General features: G+C 51.5%; 1 protein-coding gene across 2 annotated transcripts in view; it reads right to left on the bottom strand.

Moving 5' to 3' along the window:
• Positions 1-217: 217 nt before the first annotated feature.
• Positions 218-21,015, bottom strand: part of ADIPOR1 (adiponectin receptor 1) — a 35,819-nt gene continuing 15,021 nt past the window's right edge. Inside the window, exons 2-8 of one of the 2 annotated variants that reach the window (XM_043533729.1) lie at positions 14,398-14,588; positions 12,954-13,079; positions 11,646-11,817; positions 7,516-7,702; positions 6,519-6,706; positions 2,753-2,899; positions 218-1,044 (exon numbers count right to left, since the gene is read on the bottom strand). In XM_043533729.1, the coding sequence (XP_043389664.1) occupies positions 947-1,044; positions 2,753-2,899; positions 6,519-6,706; positions 7,516-7,702; positions 11,646-11,817; positions 12,954-13,079; positions 14,398-14,583 (1,104 nt within the window). In that variant the 5' untranslated portion in view covers positions 14,584-14,588 and the 3' untranslated portion in view covers positions 218-946. Of the gene's footprint in view, positions 1,045-2,507; positions 2,702-2,752; positions 2,900-6,518; positions 6,707-7,515; positions 7,703-11,645; positions 11,818-12,953; positions 13,080-14,397; positions 14,589-21,015 lie in introns of both variants that reach the window. The other variant, XM_037885386.2, reaches the window with a different exon arrangement.

Below are 21,015 nucleotides of genomic sequence, written 5' to 3'. Positions count from 1 at the left end.
AGGAGGTTAGTTGAAGTTCCCCCTTATCACCATTTTGCATGATTTGCAGTCTCTCAGCACTGTGCTCGTGGCCTGATCCGGACCCACAGCCCAGCAGCAGACTCCCACTGGCTTAGCTGCAGGCTCCACACCAGCCTCAGCAGGAGCCACCTTTCCATTCTCACCGTCAGCAGTGCCCGGTGCTGACACCTGACAAACCAGGACACGGAGGCTCCCAGCATGACAATAACTATTGACCTTTTTATTTCAGTCAGCTACAGCAGCTCTACATTCCCCTAAAATACTGTCCTGACCCTCCTGTGTTACCACAAACACTTGTGGGCAGACACACTGAAGTGGAACCAAGTCTCTCGTTAAAGCTTAGTATTAAATATTAAATAGTCTCTTATTCCATTTACATTACTGTGTCAAGAAAAAGATAGTTAAAAGGTAAGTTACATGAACCTGTGAACAGCCCCATTCATTAGCACTGGAGGCTCTGGGGCCAGTCCTCAGGAAGGCGGAGGGTTGCTCCTACAGATATGGAGGAGACCCAGACCGTTGACTAATACATGAGTTTCCTGTCTCTCCAGAACTGGGCTAAAAATAGGGCCACCCTGCTGTGCTGGGGAGCAGGCAATCTGCAGCCTTGGTTTTCTGCACTAGACAGAAAATCCTAATGTGATTAGAACACTGTGTGGCGGAGGAGGGTTTTTATTCCCCGTGAAGGGCTAATAGTTGAACGTGCTTCTTCCTATTGGACACCACTGGCAATGCCCAGCAAATCACTCAGAGGCAGGGAAAGGATTTGGTCATTATGGACTTTGATGGAGAACGTCCTCTTCAAAAAACAAAACAAAAAACCCAAAGAGTTGAGAGTCTGAAGTAGTTTAAAAAAAGCACTTAGGAAGCTCATACTAGAGTCATTAGGTGTTCTCAGAGTAGGGAGTCGTCCGTGCATCCCCCTTCAAGTCCATAGCGAAATTCTTGCAAGTTTGAGACTCCGTAGAAGTGGACAAAGGCTGCAGCCACCACCAGCACGTGGAAGATCTGATGCGACTGGAACTGTGGGGAAGGTGAGATAAAGCCCTTAAAAGTTAGACCAGCAAGAAGCCAACAACCACAAAAGGTGAGTCCTGTCCCAGACTGAACTGTCAGAGCTCTCTGTAGATTGCAGCACCACAAACCAGGCATACAAGTCAGGGGTCCTTTCAGTGCCTCTAGTCATGACCTGTTCATTCAACCCATTGCTTACCTGGTCGTTTACATCTCAGCGCCAGGTGGAAAAACTCAACGCACAGGATGAAGGGAGATTCGATTTGAAATGGGCCATTTATCTCACCCGGCCGGAACTAAAACTGCCTGTGACAAAGCGATACATTCCTCTGCATGTGTCTGTGTGGAGCCACAAGCCGAGCTCCATGGAAGGGAGATGGCCTGGATGGCAGAGTCAAGTCCCTCTGAAATTAGCCCCCGGCAGCAGCTAAGAGCTGCAGGAAGGAACCCACCAGCCTTCGAACTTTCAGTTTGAAATACATACTGGGGCCAAGATATCAACAGACGTCTATGAAAGACCTGCAATTCTGAAAGAGGAACCTAGGTGGTTTGGGCTGCAGAGCCCGCAGGCGACCTAGGCAGGCAACTCCCCGAGCACAGCTGGCTCCACCGCTGAAGCCGTCTGGCTCGCCAAGCTCAGCTTGGGGTCCCCTGGAAAGCCTGGGGCAATGGGAAATCACTGTTTGCCCCTGGACAAGAGATGCTTATTGACTTTTGAGGCTGAAGTAGTAAGGGATGTACGGGGTTCATTTTGAAGAGGCCAATGGGAGGCCACAGACTCAGGGACTGGAGAGCTTTAGGGTCAGTACAGCACTTGCTACTGGCCCAAGGCGACTACAAATCCCCACATGCACTGCTCCAACCTGATCTAAGCAGCACGGCTGCATTGCATGCTGCATGCTGGAACCACAGGCTACCCCTGCCTTCTCTTTTCCCCCTCTTGCTCTCTTCACAATCTGCCTTTCATTACCAGCAGAGCACCACATCCCAGAGCTGTCCCAGAGGAGTCTAACCCAGAAGCTATGGGTCCAGCCCCAGGCTGCACTCTGGATTGCATCTAGCACCACTTCTCCCGGCTTTCTCAGTAGGATGCTGGATCACGGGATGGGCCTGCCGCTTGGCAATGACAGCATGTTTACACAGACTTCCAGACAGGGCCTCTTCCAGCCAGCCTCCAGGAGGGGCCAGTGCTTTCCTAATGTCACAGCCGCCACCACCTCTTCCCATTTCAGGGACCCTGAACATGGGCTCCAAAGAATCCTTGCTTACTAGTCCCAGCTGGACCCTAGACTTAGACAAACTCACCCTGGAGTTTCCTGCACCCTGCTCTGCTGAATGAGCCTACTCATTGTCTCTGCCCTTCCCCTGCATCCCGTTCAGCTCTTCACCATCCGCCTTGCAGTGCTCTGGCTAGTCTACCCCTCAAGGAGAAGGCAGGCTCTTCCCACGCCCCCAGCAAAGACTGTACTCACCCAGATGTCAAACTTGCCAGGAAAGAAGCGCTCTGGGATGCGGGCAGCATACAGTCCTGCTCCTGTTATGTACATCACAGCCATGAGGAAGAACCAGCCCATCTGCCCCACGGTGGTGGCTTTCACAAACCCCTCAGCAATGGTGAAGTGCATGGTGGGCACAACGCCACTCAGCCCCAGCCCCAAAAATACCCCTGGGGAGAAAAGAGAGCCCTCAGCCTTCATTCAAAATACAGCCAAGGCACCTGCGCTGGAGGCTGACCTGCAGCTCCCACGATAGCAGAATGCAGGTCTCCTCCAGGCCAGGAGTTCAGTGCTGGGAAGCCTGGTTGGACTGACCGCTCGGGGATGAATAGCTCCCACATCCCTCCAAGCTGCCCCCCAAAGCCTGCCTGTGGAGGGAGAAGGGTTGCAGAGCAATGGTACCAATGCAAATAGGCTGACTCCACAGACATAGGAGCCGTGGCCTTCTTGTTTAGCCTTCCAGAGAGGCCTGCATGGGCCATCGATGATGGGACAATAAGAGTGGACTGAGACCAGACTCCTTCATGTGCCGGTCAGATGGAAACTGTTTGGAGCGGGAGACCAAGAGCCCATGTATCACACTAGCAATCTACTGAACCAGTCATTCCCCCACCGGACAGAACACAGGCTGAACCACCCCACCAGACGCAGGTGGTTTCATTCAGAACCTTCTGGGCTGGTTCTAGCTCTGCCCTGCATGGCCTGAGGGGCAGGCTGGATTTCAGTACAGCTGGCTCTCAAAGCACTGCTCTTTCCCTTGCTCTCTCCAAGCTACATGGAAATGTACTTTTGGGGTTAAGTTTCAGCCGAGGCCTGGCAGCTGCTTTTGAGTTCCATCCCATGGAAGCCCAGACTGGAAAACGCAAGGGGCTTTTTGGCATAGGCAATTCAGAAATGGCTGGACTGCCCAGCGCGGAGCTGTTAGGGTTACTCGTGCTCCCCAAGGACTTGGTCCTTTAGTCGTTTGCAAAAAGTCCCCCGGACAAGTGTAAACATTTAAAGAGCTGGGCTCTGCTCTGCACAGGGAGAATCACCTTAAGTTCAGCTCAGAACCAACACTGACACATGCTCCCCAGTGTCCATAGCCTTCTCTGCAGACTGACTGTCTCCTGAGCTCTCTGGGCTCCTGCAGCATTTAGAACTAGGCACACAGGAATTGGCTTGACTGCAGCCTCCACCCCTTGCTGCAGAATCGACCCATTTAAAAAGATTTCTAGATGTTGGATTGCAAAGAAAAATTTGCAAATGGAACAGATGCAGTGATGTCTTCCTGAAGCTGCAGACAGAGCCCTCGCCACAGCAGCTGAGCTGTGATCCCCCAGTTTGGGATTCAGAACAAGCAGCAGGTCAGTTTAAATGGCAGATTTTTAACTGTGGTCATGTAAATAGAAATATCCAGCAAACACTGCATAGTAGGTGGAAGCCTGCTCAAAACCTCTGGCGGGAGGGAGGGGGGTTACAACACTGCCAGCTCAGATGATCTTCAAGGTGTTAAGCTGTGTCTACACTAGCACTGAGCAGGGTTTCAAGCTAACTCCAGATACACACCCCTTTGTGACCCAGGTAGCCGAGGCCAATCCGTGTCAGTCAAGCAGCTTGCACTTAAAAGCGCTGACTGTCCTGGGGCTTGTTTCCTTTTCAAAAACAGGGAAATGAAAACAGCAAAATCTAGGTCAATGCATCAAATATAACTGCACAGGAGTCGAGCAGTGAAGGCGTTCAGGCTCTCTGGGATAGGGACTGGCCTTGGCTGTGCAGTCTCTATTTCCGTGTTGTGTTAAAATGTTCCCCTCAATACATACACTGGTGTAGCCAGAGACACGCCCAGGCTGGATGGGTTGGGTTGGGTTGGGTTAACCCTGCATTGACTGGCCCTGGTGCATTTCTACTCATCTTCAGAACAGGCCAGCAATGACAGGGTTTGTATTTTATACAGCGTGGGCTTCCCGCATGTGACTCCCTCCTGTTCTCTGGGGCTGTGACCTTGGTACTGCCTGGGAGAGGCCCCAGTGGGGATGCCATGCGGACTGCGGGGAAGCAGACTGTGGCACATACAACAGAGCACATGAGCTGTTCCACCGAGCATCTGGGGCCATTGGCAGCACACCAGGACACTACGATCAGTACAGCTACAGCAGCTCAGCCCAGACACAGGCAGCATTAACCACTGCAGCCCCGCTCAGCCCGGAGCCCACATGGCAAGTGGCGAAGAGCAGGTGTGCTGCCCCCCCACGCCGGAGGGAGCTCGTTTCTAAAGCTGAGTGTCCAGAGAAGGGAGCTCTCTGCTGCAGAGATAAAAGCAGATGTCCCTGGTGAATGCTGCTCTGGGAAGGGCTCCCTAGACAAAGTCACAACCTCTGGCAACAATTCCGCAGCTCCTGCTCCCCTTGGAGGGTTACCAGCTCTCAGATGGTCAAGGGGCCCCCAGCCCCAGCGGAGAGGAAAACCCCTGGGCTCACTAAACCAGTGGTTCTCAACCAGGGCTCTGAGGCCCCCTGTGGGGCCGTGAGATCGTTTCAGGGGGTCCCTCCAGCAGGACCAGCGTTAAGACTTGCTGGGGCCCAGGGCAGAAAGTGAAGCCTCACCGCATGGGTCTAAAGCCCAGGGCCCTGAGCCCCGCCACCCGGGGCTGGAGTCGACACCTGAGCACTGTAGCTTTGCGTGGGGCCCCAGGCAGTTGTCTTGCTGGCCACCCCCTTACACAGGCCCTGGCTTTTATATGCAGAAAACCAGTTGTTGTGGCACAGGAGGGCCATGGAGTCTTTAACAGCATGTCAGGGAGGCCTCAGTAAGAAACAGGTCGAGACCCCCTTCACTAGACTTCCATTCACCTCCAGGCCTCAGTGCTACCCAGGCTGATGAGCCTCCCGCCGTGGAACGATCCTGAACAAGGATCACAAGAACCCTGTGCTCCTGCAGCCTCTGTTTCAAGCCAGCCCGAGCCTCCCAGTTCAGGGGGCACTGAGAATGGTATGACCCTGCGATTCGCGGCACAGCCCTGAGGGAAGCAGCCAGGACTCCGGCTGGAGCAGGAACATTCATTTAAGCTACATCTAAGTGAAAATGACTGTGCCTTCCAGACTATTTAACATGCAACACTGCAGCGATCACTGCCAGGCGGCAGAGCCCTGCATCTGCTCTGTGGGAGGGAAATGTACGCTGCCCGTAACTCTGTAACAGCAGCTCAGGACCAAGGCTGGCCAGACACAAGTGTGTCACTGGAACACTTCAGGCCCTTCTCCTGCTCTTCTCACCAGAGCTGGGTTGTGGAGGCTTAGCTCAACACGCCCAAATCAAGAGCAGATGTGTCTGTCAGTTGCTGACCTGTTCCTAGGGGGCTGCCATTGCCCCACACCGGCCGACCCCAGAATCACACCACAAGTGGGGGAGTGCCATGAAGTGACAGCTCACCCAGGCACTCAGTGGCCTACAAATAAAGGGCGTGATCCTGTTTCCACTAAGAGCTGTGACCTTAACATCAATGGCACCAGACTCATGCTACTTGTATTTCCAGTCTACCCAGATCGGCACCTGAAGCCCAACATGGGTTCTCTCCTGGCACGTTGCTGTATTGCAAAGCAAGAAAGGTACAGCAGGAAGCTAAAGACATGCACACAGATGGGAGTTTCCATTGCCAGAGAACCGGTCGAGTGAATCCTTCTGGGGAAACTGGTTTGTGCCCACAGTGATTGGTAGCTTTTCTATGGGTCCCCAAATGGCTCATGCACTGAAGTTAGCCACTCCAGTCCCCTGGGAGGCAGCAGTCTCTATCTCCAGTTTACAGACTGAGGACTGACGTGACCTACCCAGAGGTGGGAAATGAACCCAGATCTCCTGAGTCCCTGTTAAGTGTCTTACCTGCAAGCCCTTCCTTCAGGCTTTGGGGCTTTCCATGCTCACACCCAGCGGGAGTGGCCCCACCTACACCCAGCATGCTAGAAAGTCAACATCCACGAATGCCAGCAGAGCAGCTTGTGGCGTTCCTACCTGCTCGGGTCTGTCTGTGCTTGGGGGTCGCAAACCGGTCCCACTGAGCGACAATGATTGCGGAGATGCCCAGGACACAGACAATGGAGAGGTAGATGAGCCGAGGCTGAGGTGAGCAGTAGAATGAGTAATAGAGCCAGGGCACAAAGCTCCCCATAATCAGCAGTGCTATTCCCGAGTAATCCAATCTAGAACACAGCCACAGAGAGAAACCCAGGGTCAGTTTGGAAGTGCACTCCCCTCACTCTGGCAAGTCTACACCCTCAGCTCCCGTTCTGGGAGCCCAACTTCTGGCTCTCCAGCTGTAGCCGTCCAGACTTTGCCACCCTGCCTACGCCTGCGGGCCTGGCCGGGGGGAGTGTGACTGGGAAGAACTGCAGCAATATACTGTGGGCGCTTCTGCTTGCATTCCAGCTGAGTTTGTGGAGCAGAGGCGAAGGAGGGTGGGTCTGTCTAGGCAGTACGGGGATGAGCAGAATTAGGTGTGTCTGTGCAGTTTTCTGACTGTTTAGTGACAGCATGGACAGGACAAACACTGGCACAGCCTCAGTGGGAAGCAGTAGCTCTTAGCCCTTGTTTGCACAGGAATGCTGACAGCTTCTTTCATCCCCAAGTGCTTGCAAGTGGTACGTATGGGAATCACTTCCCCACTGAAATGCAGCCAGTGCTGGGGTGAAGAGCAGCAGCTGTGTAACATCCCATGGCACATCAGGGCATTTTGGCTAAGGGCACCGCAACAAAGCCTGCTCTAAAGAACACCCGCTCCCCCCCGGACCTTAGTGCTCTGCAAAGCAGCAACTGGTAGGTAAATCCCTTTAGCAGACTGGCCTGAGCAAGGTCTGCTCCAAAAGCCTCACCCATGGTGCTGTTCAGTGCCTGGAAGGCTAAGGCCAGGCTAGCTCTCCTCCAGGTCAGCCTGCTGCTAGGACACGACTAGGAGTTAGCAGCAGCTACTGCTGAACACAGCTTTGTGGCTGTTTTGCTGTAGCCAACTCACTTTGAAAACGTCCGGGAGACCTTCTCCGAGTGGCAGTAGACCGTGTGGAAAAGCCAGGAAAAGCTGAGGCACAGCACCGCGCCAAGGAAGAACATCCCGAACACCACCTTCTCCTGAAGGGGGGCCATGAAGTACATGTTGGGCCTGAGCATGGTCAGAATCCCCAAGAAGAGGAACAACACAAAACCTGCAGCAACACACCAAAGAGTCAGTCAGCCAGCAGGAGCTACTTCCAACAGCCGCCCAAGGGAGCACCGGTGCAATGGCAGCGAGCCAGCATTCCACAGCAGACCTGGGGAAAATCAACACTCAGGGTCTTTGTAACCCCTGCCTGCCCAGGAGAGGGCAGCACAGGAGGGTCACACAGCATCAGTCCTGTTAACAGAGGAACTCGGTAGCTGCCCTGGGAACAAGAACAGGCACATGGGGGCTAGTCTGGATCTCCCTGGCAGGGCCTGCAGCAGGGTGTTGCTGTGCCCAGTGCAACATGCACTCCACTCTGCTGCCTTGGAGGGGCCAAACCTGTTTGGGGGGATAGCAGTGGGGAAGGGCCAAGCCGCCTTACTTATTTTCCAAAGACCCAGGAGCCTCTAGAGAGATGTGTGTGGCAGCGCCCTGCCACGCCATCAGTTCTGCTCCTGGGGAAGGGGCAATGAGAAGAGTCGTTTGAGGTGCTCCTTCCCTCAGAGGCCTTAGCAACACTATGTCTTGGGGCCTGGGGCCTGCATGCTCCATGTGTGCTGACATTCGACTACCAGACTGGCCATTGATACTGACACCAGCTCCAGAACATCAGTTCCAGACCACGCTGAGGACACATTGTCCCAGCTGCTCCGGACAGACGGGCTCACATACATAGCCTTTCCCTGCCTGGACCTTCTGGAAGGCTTGAAGAGCATTCTGTAGCACTGCCAAATGGCTCCCAGGACCGGTACTGGAGGCTGGGGCCCCCCACTTGGAGATAAAGGCACAAATGATCCAGTCCCCATGGGCACCAGGGCTCGGCACAGCCCGGAAGGCACATGCCTACTGCCTCTGGGGACTTGATGGAAGAGCTCATTTTTGCCGCAAACACCTGGAGCCAAGAGGGACCACTGCCGGCAGAGCTAGAAGGTGGATGGCATGTGATGTGGTTAGCATGGCCAGGTGAGTGGTCTGACTTGGAATTGTTTCAACATGACTTCAGTCTGCACCTGGCCCTCAGTGCTGGTTGCCTACCAGGAATGCTGCTGTTGTGAGCTAGTTCCCCGCATCTGTGACATACTTCCCTCCCTGCTGGAGGAACTGCGAATCTGACCATCATTAGCAGCCCTGGGTACACTGAGCTGCACCTTAACCCAAAGGCCACGAGCAAGAACTGTCTCTGCCTAGGGTCCCCTGGAAAGGCCCTGACCCTCGTGCTGTCCATCTGGGAGAGCAGACTGTGACGTTGCACTCCATATGATTTTATAACGTAACTGGAATATGCTTCATGCAAAAGGTCTCTTGTAAAGGATCATTACAAAGCTTATAAACTACTGAGTGTGGTCATCCTATTTGTATAAATGTTATCAGTCTTGTATCTGAAACTAGAAATATGAAATAAAACTGAGGTCCTATTGTAATTATGCAAAGTGTGGGCCATTAATGGTGCTTTGGAATCTTGATGGCTCCCATTGACTAGGACAATTGGTTGTAAATGGCTCAGTTTACTTGCAAGCCTTCCTGTGAATCAGGCCAGGAAGAATGAAGGCTTGGAGCCTCATAGGACATGTGACCATGTCACCTGGTAATGGAATCCATCTAAAACCTGGGGCTTTTCCATTTAGAAGGAGGGGTGAGGACCCAGAGAGACAAAAGATTCCCACCTTGTGCCAAAGCTATATAAGGGGGTGGAACAGAACAAAGGAAGCTGCAGTCATGAGAAATCCCCTAGCTACCACCTGAGCTGGAATAAGGACTGTACCGGGGAAAGGATTGGGCCAAGACTAGAAAGGAGTACAGTCTGTGAAAGAAGCTTATGAGAACATCTCTGAGGGTGAGATTTATCTGTAATCGGTTTCTTAATGTATTACACTTAGACTTGTGTGTTTTTGTTTTATTTTGCTTGGTAACTTACTTTGTTCTGTCTGTTATTACTTGGAACCACTTAAATCCTACTTTTTATACTTAATAAAATCACTTTTTGCTTATTACTGAACCCAGAGTTAGCGACTAATACCTGGGGGAGCAAACAGCTGTGCATCTCTATCAGTGTTATAGAGGGTGGACAATTTATGAGTTTACCCTGTATAAGCTTTAAACTGAGTAAAACAATTTTATTTGGGGTTTGGATCCCACTGGGAATTGGGCATTGGGTGCTAGAGACAGGAGCACTTCTCAAGCTGTTTTCAGTTAAGTCTGAAGCTTTTGGGGAACATGGCGCAGACCTGGGTCTGCGTTTGCAGCAGGCTAGTGTGTCTGGCTCAACAAGGCAGGGTACTGAAGTCCCAAGCTGGCAGAGAAAACGGGCTCAGAGGCAGTCTCGGCACATCAGGTGGCAGTCCCAAGAGGGTCTCTGTGACCGAACCTGTCACACAGACATCACTCGCTGTGCGCTCCCCTCACTTTGCTGAAATAGAGGCTGAGCCATGCTGCCCAGCAGCACTGACAGGGACACTGTGAGGAGGTCAGTGGAAGTTGTGCTGGCCAGGACCTTTCCAGGAGCTATCGCCTGCCTGGCGGTTACAGTTACTTGACGGCACCTCCTCCTCCAGCCAGTCCAGCTCCGAGGACACTGGATGAGCACAGCTGAGAACTGACAGATCGCTGTTGTGCCAGCTGCCAGACAATAAGCTGGTGCCCACCAAAATGGGTTCTAGGAGAGCATGGACAGTCTCAGTTGGCTTAGGGGGTCAGATCCCTCTGTGCCTTGTGACACTGGGGTAAGGGAGTGGCCTGTTCTCCCCACACACAGCCCTCATCCAAAGGTCAAGTGCACCCTGGCTGCAATGACAGCAACATAATCCCTAAAATGAATCCAACTACTTGTCTGGTGCTCAGCACGGATGCCAAGCCGGGATCCCTGGCCAGACGAAGAGGAAGCAGGCTGCACACCCTGACGGGACAAGCCTTGACCCTGGCAGGGTGTGTTCTGTGCCAGGTGAGGCAAGAGCACGCCCTAGTGACGGAGAAGTACATCTGAATGGGGCACTTGACTGCCCACGCAGCACAGAGTGAGATGCGGGAGGGAGGCTCTAGGGAGCATGGATGGCTCAGCACCGAACAGCTCCCATTCTCCCACTGGGGGGACAGATATTCTTCACTGTTCTCAATGGGAGCAGCACCCACCTTCCCCGAGCCCAGCCAGCCCCAGTTCTGCTCTGCAGGTCAGTTAGATTCTGTACACAGACATGTCTGTTCACAGGGGTTAATCCTCACCAGCACCCCACAGGAATCCTGTGTCCATCCCCTGAGAGTCCGATGGGTTATCGCTCTGTCAGCTCCATGCTCCCTCAGTGCATGTAGTGAGACCATGGCTACTAGAGTCCAGCACAGGACTCCCACTAGTATGGCGGCAGGTCCTTCAGGGATCTACACGAGTCCCACACAGGGCTCTAATGGCTACCAACCCAGCCCAGCGGAGGATCTGGCACAACAGGCCATGGGAACCCAAGAGTGACCCAGGCCCTGAAATATTCTACTAACACTGGCCAGCGGAATGATCTGGAGGCAGCACTGGGGCCCCAAGAGAGTCCCGAGCTCCCAGACAGGCAGGTTTGCTGCCCTGGCAGGGGATCCAGCCCTTTGGGGAAGACAAAATAACTCCCAGGGATGTCTCTGCCCCTCTGATTGAGGATGCAACGATGACAGGCCCATACCAAGCTCTCTCCATCCCCTCGCTGGGGAGAAATTCTCCCCTTCTTCCTGCCCACTAAAGAGAGAGAAGAAGGAGGATGGGGGGAGAACAGGACACCTCCCTCCCCTGGCTGTTTATGTGACAGATGATGATGAGTGAAACTTTTCCCTGGTAAAAGGCATGCACTATAGTCAGCCTATGAGCCCTCTGAGGCCGGGCCCTTGCCTTGTGAGGTCTCTGTCCCGGACAGGGCATGCTTGTGGTGCCACAGCTATACGCATCAGCCCCACGGCTAGAGCTCCCCCGCAGTCACCTAGTAAGTGAGTCCAGATGTTGCCCGTCTCAGTGTGTATTCGGAAGATGCTCTTGAAGCAGGCTCTGAAGGATGGCATAGGGGGTCTGTGTCCATGCAGGAGGTAATCGTTATCCTTCAGCCAGTCCGGGAGCACATCGTAGGGAATCACCCTCCAGCGCCCTTCCCACACCTGCAACACACCAAGCCCCGCAGCCAGTTACTCTGACTGGCAGCCCCCGGTCAGGCATGGCAGCTGCTTCAGAGCCACTCCTATCCCCTGGGACTGCTAGCTGTTGTTTCCATGGTGCCCATCACTGTGAAAGTCAAGCTGAAAACCACACAGAACCAGCCAGTCTCTTCTGTGAGGTAAGTACTGAACTGGGCCAGCCTTCTCTCCTCAGAGGACATGACAACTCAAGAGCAGGTTCTGTTGCTGCAAAATTAAATGCTCTGCAAACACTCCCAGGATGCCCATATAGGGCCAAAAACTGCAGAGTGCGGGGCCTTCCCTACACTTGATACCCTGGGACTGTTGGAGACCAGCACCCTCAGAATTTGGCCCTTCATCACCTTAACAGGCAACACTGTCAGCTGAGCCATGGCCGACGACGTGACAGCTCTTACAGGACATTGTGACAAAAACCCCAATGGGGTTCATACAGGAGCACCCTGGGACCACGTTTTCATCCCAGCCCCAGCAATTGCGGCACTAGCCCTTCTCTCCCAGGGCTCCACAGGTGTGAGAGTGAGTACAGGAGCTTCTGCCTAGTCCCCAAGGCACACCACAGCAATACTGGACAGGTAGCAGCCAGTGCTTCAGACCCCAGGACGGGTCCAAGGGGCCCTGCCGAGCTAGATTAGGACAGGGGTTTGCACCACACTTGCCCCTGCCAGACATGGATGGCCCTCACTGCCACATGCACTAGATACACCTAGATTGTTCCACTTGTCAGGTCCTTGGCATTCTCCAAACTGCAGCTGGGGTCAGTGCTGGCTGTAGGGGGCTTCTCAGGAGCACCGACAGTAAGGGCGGGAAGGAGAAACAACATTTCACAGGTGCTGCTGTTCACTTCCCACACTCCTCTTGGCCTTGCAGTTGAAAATTTGTTGAGCTCTTGGCTCAGGCCCCCTGCCCATTCTAGGGGGAACCCCAGTGCACTGGATTTAGTCACCCACATTCATGGTGTCCTCCTAACAAGGAAGATTAACCCCAATGCAGACCCAGCACAATGCCTCAGACTCAGTCACAGAAGAAGACAGAGGCCCAGAGCCCTGGCAGCTGTCCTCCATTGGCCAGCATTCAGGGCTGTCATAAACTGACAATACCTTATACACAAATTCCTCCATCTTTTCCATAGCGTGATGAGCCTGCAGAGGTAGAGTCAGCACACGAACCACCTCCTCCTCCTCCTCCTCCTCCTCCTGTGGCGCTGTGCATGGCTGCTCCTTGGTCTAAAGGGAGAGATGCCATTATTTGTCACAAGCCACAACCCACCAGAGAGATTGGACCATCAAGATGTGGGGAAATTTAGAAAACAGCAAGTATATTCCCACCAAGAGGGATGTGAACCCTTAGAATGTACAGGTGCTACAGCCTTCTGAGAGGGGAAGAGATGGAAGCCTCCCCAGTTACCACTGCTTATGCTTCATGGTACTGTCTTAAACCGCACACAGAAGGGCTAATCCCAGATTCAGTCTTGCTTAGAATAAGGATTAGAGTGGAGGATTTTCCTTCTTTACAGTCCAGGGTGCAGCCTGAAATGGCCACTCTGCTCTGGCCAGGGAAGTGAGCCCAGGAAATAGGCCAGGAACCAGCCGAAGCAGAAGCATTGAAGGACAGAAGCCACCCCTTTTCGCTGCATGCCTCCATCTATTACTAATAGGTATTAGAAGATGACCCCTAAGCTTAAAGGCCACAAAAGCAGGTGAACCAATAAGAATGCTCCTTAGAACTCCTGCAGCGCACCTGTTTACCTGCAGGCAGTACTGTCAGCAGGCGTGCAGAGGGACTTCCTTGGCTGACGCTATGGGGCGAGGTTTGTTGAAGACTGGCTGAGCCCAGTTCACCCTCCTCCCTCCGCCCCAGAAAACAGGAGCACGCTGGGGTGAGAGGGGTTGTTTGCTTATGATAGATTACTTTCTATGTAATGGAGTAAGATTTCCAGGACAGATTTTCTGACACATCACTCTGAACACCACAGAGTGGGTGCAAATCCTCACCATTCAGATTCAAGTATCAGAGGGGTAGTCGTGTTAGTCTGGATCCGTAAAAGTGGCAAAGAGTCCTGTGACACCTTATAGACTAACAGACGTATTGGAGCATGAGCTTTCGTGGGTGAATACCACTTCGCCAGATCTATCGAAGTGGGTATTCACCCACGAAAGCTTATGCTCCAATACGTCTGTTAGTCTATAAGATGCCACAGGACTCTTTGCCGCTCATTCAGATTCAGTCCATTTTCACCCCCACTGTGTACTGGTGTAAAAGGATGACAAGGATCAGGGTCTATTGTAGGGAGCCCAAAGCCCCACTCTTCCGTGCACCATGCTGCTAATGGGATGACAGGCAGATTTCTCGGTTAATCTGCAAGGGCAGTGTTGAGAGCCTAAATAACTAGGAGTATATTTGTCTGTAACTCTGGGGCGTACAGGGTACATTCAACAGAACTGACTGGAAGCAATTTATAGGAAGAAACAGCACCGAATGGGTTTGGTTTGCAGATCCCAGCAGCTGCCCTGCCTGGGCGCACTCTGTTGGATTGTGGCTTACGCTGGCTGAACTGGCAGCTCCCTGGTCTCCCTTCTCCTCTAGCAGCGGCCCCAGTTCTGCCAGCTCCAAATCGTCTCCTTCTCGGCTGCTGTTGGAAAGTCCATTTCCTTGGCTGGTTGCTGACCCTTTGCGGGACGACATCTGGTCAACACACAAAAGGTCTTGAGCTTCTGTGTCCTTGAACATTCACACTAGGAATAAAAACAAGACAAGTGACATTGCAGGCCTGCCTCCTTCCATTCTAACCCAAATCCGCCACACCAAGTGACCCAACGCTTTGCAATTTACTGCCTTGGACAACACTGATGAGAGCATCTACAAGAGCCAACTCCTCAGCTCAGTGCCCACAGCGGCAGCCCTGGTACTCTGGGCATGGGCCCATTCAGAGTTCATGAGAACTGGAAAATCCCAACCCCACTGTTACACCCTGACACCCCAATATTCACCACTGTCACGTAATTAGGATAGGTTTTGTATGAAGTATGACTTGTGATGTATCATTCTAAAAGCCTTGATCTGCTAGACATTAACATCTCGTTGGATTGTATGTGTTATCATCATATGTGAAGTTATGAAGTTTGGGTAGGTATGTGTTACTGAAACACGTTGTGAGGTTGAAAATACCCACAAGCAGCCTTTCAGGTACAACAGTAAAAAGGCCAAACAATGGCTAATGGCTTATTGAGGAAATGCACATCAGCACAAGGATTACCCCAGGAACTATGTACAATAGAAAACTCTCAGAGAGAGTACTACACAATATTTGACCCAGGTCACAGCAAAAGAGCTTTCCAGCAAGTGGGAAGAAGATATAAAAGAAGGATAGTGACATCATGAGGGTACCACACTCTCCCTGTAACAACACATCTGGAAACACCTGAGGGGCAAGGACTGAACTGTGGAAAGTGATGGTCCCAGGCTAGAAGGATCTTTAGCCTATGTATGAAAGCCAAGGAAACTTGTGCCTTAAGAATCTGCCAGCCGGTTTATCGCTCAGGGTGGGAATTTGCTCATTTATATCATACCTATCTAGTGCGTTAAAATCAGTTTGCATTTTTGTTTATTTACTAAGGTAGTCTGCTTTGATCTGTTTGCTATCCCTTATAACCACTTAAAATCTATCTTGTGTAGTTAATACTTATTTTTGTTTATTCTGAAACCAGTTTGTGGAATTCATAACTAGGGGGGCAAAAAGCTGTGCATATCTTCCTCCACACTGAGGGAGGGGGCAGATTTCCTGAGTTTACGCTGTACAGATTTCTGTGCAGCGCAAGACAATACAATTTTGGGCTTACACTCCAGAGGGGGCATGCATGTGAGTGCTGGGCAATTCCTGAATTGAGTCTTCCCACACAGAGCTGATCTCAGTGTCTGCGTCTTTCTGCAGCTGGGTGTGGCCCTATCTGTGTGTGTGTGCTGGAGGAGGCTTGATGGCCTGGCTCAGCAGTGCAGTGTAAAGGAATCCAGACTAGTGGAACCAGTGGGCTCAGCGGTACCCCAGTATATGAGGTGGCACCCTGGGGGGCAGCAACCCATCACCCCCAATTTGGAATCCCCTTCTCCCTGGCTTCAGGCCCTTTTGTCCCCATTCCAGTCTGCCTTGGTAGCAGAAAGCCAAGCTTTAAAAGGAGCCCAGGGAATCTCAACTCCCAGAGGAAGCAAACCCAGGATGGCAGCCACAACCTTCTGTGCTGTATCAACAGTGTCATGGGAGGGTGGGCCTACAAGGGCAGCACCTTTGGTTTGCTGGATACTGCCAAGCTGGACTGGAATTTCTAAACACAACCAGGATGCAGTGACAGGATTAGGGCAAAAGCAGAGTTTTCACTGGAAGTCTGCCACAAACCATCCAAGTGGAACCCCACAGTCTGAAGAGAGGAGAGGACTTGGGGGTGCTCTTTAAATGGGCAATGGAAAATCAGAAGGCAGAGATATTAGGTGAGAAGGGAAATGTTCACCAAACCAAACACTGCTTAAGAAAATACGTTTATCATTATAAGCCATGCGGAGAGACTCAACTACTTCTCCAGAGAGGTGGACCAAACCCCATGGTCTAGCAGTTAAAGCAGGAGACCAGAGCCTCCAGGATCCCAGCTCTGCCACAGGCTCCCTTGCTGGCTTCCACCAAGTCTCAGTCTCTTGGAACCTTAGTTTCCCCCTCCACAGGACACAGGTGATACTAATATGCCCAATTCATGAGGCGTTTGAGGAGCAGTGTTTGTATAGCACTTTGCCTGTGAACATGACTAGAGAAGTACTAAGTAACATTGTGTAGACAGAAGGGATGAGGATTTCAGCCTCATTCTATTTACTAGCCAAGATCACGTCACATGACAAAACCAGCACGGTTTGGCACGACTGCCCATTTCCACTAAGGAGAAGACCAAGAAGCAGGATGCTCAGGGGCTCATGCTGGTGTAGCTCAGGATGTAGACAAAGGGGATGCTGGCCTGGCAGCTGTCTATGCTGTTCAGCCCTCACTCATGAGAGCCACCCTGATCACACCGTTGGTATCTGACCCCCATGCTACTTTCTTACCTCAGGGTGACAAGCATTCACCCTCTCTTCCAAACCCAGGGAAAAATACATCTTCAGGAAGCCTACAAATATCATCCCATCACCTGTAGCTTATGCAAAGCATCCCACTGTTAGGAATCCATCTTAGTTATCTTAGGCTATGTCTACACTACTACGTATGTTGGCAAAACTTACATCGTTCAGGGCTGTGAATTTTCCACCCAGCCGAGCAACATAAGTTACACTGACATAAGTGCCAGTGTGCACAGCACTCCGTTGGCAGGAGAGCTTCTGCCACTTGCAGAGGTGGTTTTTTATGCCGATGGGAGTGCTCTCCCTGTGGCATTCAGCGTCTTTACTGGATGCACTGCAATGGCACAGTTGTATCAATACAGCTGCAGCCTGTATGTGTACTCATGGCCTCAGTGTTGGGTCCTGCACCCGCTGAAGTCCATGGGGGCAGGTCTCACGTTCTGAGCACTTCAGGGCAGGGACAATGAACCAAATTCACTACGGAGTGTGGGTGTCAGTTAAATCAGGAAGTGGTCCCTACTAATACCAGGGGCAAATTTGGCCCTACATTTGCTTTTGTATAGAGCTGTACACATTGGAAATGCTCAGCAAATAACCCAGTATCGAGTCACAGAATATCAGGGTTGGAAGGGACCTCAGGAGGTCATCTAGTCCAACCCCCTGCTCAAAGCAGGACCAGTCCCCAACTAAATCATCCCAGCCAAGGCTTTGTCAAGCCAGGACTTATAAACCTCTAAGGAGGGAGATTCCTCCACCTCCCTAGGTAACTCATTCCAGTGCTTCACCACCCTCCTAGTGAAGAAGTTTTTCCTAATATCCAACCTAAACCTTCCCCATTGCAACTTGAGACCATTACTCCTTGTTCTGTCATCTGCTAACACTGAGAACAGTCTAGAGCCATCCTTAGAAGTTAAGGTCAGGCTTGACAAAGCCCTGGCTGGGATGATTTAGTTGGGGACTGGTCCTGCTTTGAGCAGGGGGTTGGACTAGATGACCTCCTGAGGTCCCTTCCAACCCTGATATTCTATGATTCTTTGGAACCCCCTTTCAGATAGTTGAAAGCAGCCATCAAATCCTCCCTCACTCTTCTCTTCTGCAGACTAAACAATCCCAGTTCCTTCAGCCTCTCCTCATAAGTCTTGTGCTCCAGCCCACTGATCATTTTTGTTGCCCTCCACTGGACTCTTTCCAATTTTCCCACATCCTTCTTGTACTGTGGGGCCCAAAACTGGACACAGTACTCCAGATGAGGCCTCACCAATGCCGGATAGAGGGGAATGATCACGTCCCTCGATCTGCTGGCAATGCCCCTACTTATACAGCCCAAAATGCCCTTGGCCTTCTTGGTACAAGGGCACACTGTTGACTCATATCCAACTTCTTGTCCACTGTAACCCCTAGGTCCTTTTCTGCAGAACTGCTGCCTAGCCACTCGGTCCCTAGTCTGCAGCAGTGTACGGGATTCTTCTGTCCTAAGTGCAGGACTCTGCACTTGTCCTTGTTGAACCTCATCAGATTTCTTCTGGCCCAATCCTCCAATTTCTCTAGGGCCCTCTGTATCCTATCCCTACCCTCCAGCATATCTACCACACCTCCCAGTTTACTGTCATCTGCAAACTTGCTGAGGGTGCAATCCACGCCATCCTCCAGACCATTAATGAAGATATGGAACAAAACTGACCCCAGGACCGACCCTTGGGGCACTCCAATTGATACTGCCTGCCAACTGGACATGGAGCCATTGATCACTACCCGATGAGCCCAATGATCTAGCCAGCTTTCTATCCACCTTATAGTCCATTCATCCAGCCCATACTTCTTTAACTTGCTAGCAAGAATACTGTGGGAGACCGTATCAAAAGCTTTGTTCAAGTCAAGGAAAACAAGTCCACTGCTTTCCCCTCATTCACAGAGCCAGTTATCTTGTCATAGAAGGCAATTAGATTAGTCAGGCATGACTTGCCCTTGGTGAATCCATGCTGACTGTTCCTGATCACTTTCCTCTCCTCTAAGTGCTTCAGAATTGATTCCTTGAGGACCTGCTCCATGGATTTTTCCAGGGACTGAGGTGAGGCAGACTGGCCTGTAGTTCCCCGGATTGTCCTTCCCTTTTTTAAAGATGGGCACTACATTAGCCTTTTTCCAGTCGTCCGGGACCTCCCCCAATCGCCATGAGTTTTCAAAGATAAGAGCCAGTCACATCTGCCAACTCCTTTAGCACCCTTGAATGCAGTGCACAAACCCCAGTATCCTAACCCAGCTGCATGATAGTCCCATGTTTCACAAAAGGTTCCAGATCTCATTCAGCACAAAACAGCCAATGGATCAGAGCCCAAAACAAAAGGAGACACCAGTCCAGGGACCTGAGTCCATAGGCTGTCATGTGCAGAGCTGGCATATGCATTAATTCTACTCAGCCAGGACAAGGCATCTCTTTATGGGTGAACAAGATGTTAAGTTTTCCATCATGACAGGAATTGAGCAAGTATGTTGTGTGCTTGGACCTATACACGTCCCTGACAGTTTTGCAGCCCATCATTTGGACAGAGTGAGCACACAAAGGCTGTTTTGTTTTTCTCTCCAGAAACCTTCTCTTTGCTTTTGGGCACAATCCTCTCCTGGACCCTGGAATACCCTGGTTTCTATGAATACACTTGGCTTTTCTAATGTCCAAGCAAAGAGTCAAACCATTAGGAACTGCTTCAAGCACAAGAAGCCAGCCAGCTCTGCTCTATCCCCAACCAATACACAGATCTGAGATTTGGGCAAGCAACTCTCTGAAGGGCCTTGGTGCCTCAGGTTAGAGTTATGAGTCCAAAGGAAACCACCAGACTACGCATAAATACAGCAATGAGTATTACAGAAATGCTCTCTCAGCAAAGTCTGGGAGGCCATTCGAATTCTTTAGCATCTTGTCTCCTTATGCACAAACAGCTGACACTACCCAATAATGTAAGTGGAGAAAAGAGTAAATTAAGAAAAAATAACCAACTCTGCTATTCCTACATCCTGGAGTACCTGAATGAGCTCTTCTTTCCCTATACAACACAGTTAGCTGCTGGACTGGGCCCGTTCTCACTCCTGAGGAGTCAGGGGCCAAGACCACGCAGAGGCAGACTTAATGGGACTTGCCAGAACTCCATCGAGCATCCTTGTTTGCAGGATTCCCTCTTGCAGGGTCAGGGTCCCTATCAGGTACATTCAGGCCTTGAAAGATGCTCTTGCCTCCTCCCCAGTGAGAAGTGGGAACACTTCCGTGTGAGTGTAAGGGCTTAATCTATCAATCCTACAGAATTTGCAAAATAAGTTTTTAGTCTTTATGGTTGTGAGGGGGAAAAAAAAAATCTTTCTAAATGCAAAGAATGTAAGGATGTGGCATTGCACTCCTGAGCCTGCACAAAGACAGCTCCAGCACCTCTCTGGTATGCTTCACTTGACAAGCAGTGGCAGAGTGAAAGTGACAAGACTAATCAATGCTACTAGTCAGAGCTCTGACCACAGCAATGAAATGTCAAGAGTTGGGTGAATTTCAGTATACTGCTGCCACTAAGCCCTGGTCTACACTAAGAGTTGAGGTCGAATTTAGCAGCATTAAATCGATTTAACCCTGCATCCGTCCACACGACGAAGCCCTTTTTTTCCCCCGACATAAAGGGCTCTTAAAACCGATTTCTTTACTCCACCCCCAACAAGGGGATTAGTGCTGAAATCGGCCTTGCCAGGTCGAATTTGGGGTACTGTGGATGCAATTAGACAGTATTGGCCTCCAGGAGCTATCCCAGAGCGCTCCATTGTGACTGCTCTGGACAGCACTCTCAACTCAGATGCACTTGCCAGGCAGACAGGAAAAGGCCCGCGAACATTTGAATTTCATTTCCTGTTTGGCTAGCGTGGCAAGCTGCAGGTGAGTGCAGAGCTCATCAGCAGAGGTGACCACGATGGAGTCCCAGAATTGCAAAAGAGCTCCAGCATGGACCGAATGGGAGGTACAGGATCTGACTGCTGTATGGGGAGAGGAATCCGTGCTATCAGAACTCCGTTCCAGTTTTCAAAATGCCAAAACATTTG

Source organism: Chelonia mydas, chromosome 21 (assembly GCF_015237465.2).
Source record: "Chelonia mydas isolate rCheMyd1 chromosome 21, rCheMyd1.pri.v2, whole genome shotgun sequence".
In the NCBI taxonomy this organism is placed as follows: domain Eukaryota; kingdom Metazoa; phylum Chordata; order Testudines; family Cheloniidae; genus Chelonia; species Chelonia mydas.
This window is presented reverse-complemented; position numbering and strand designations above follow the sequence as displayed.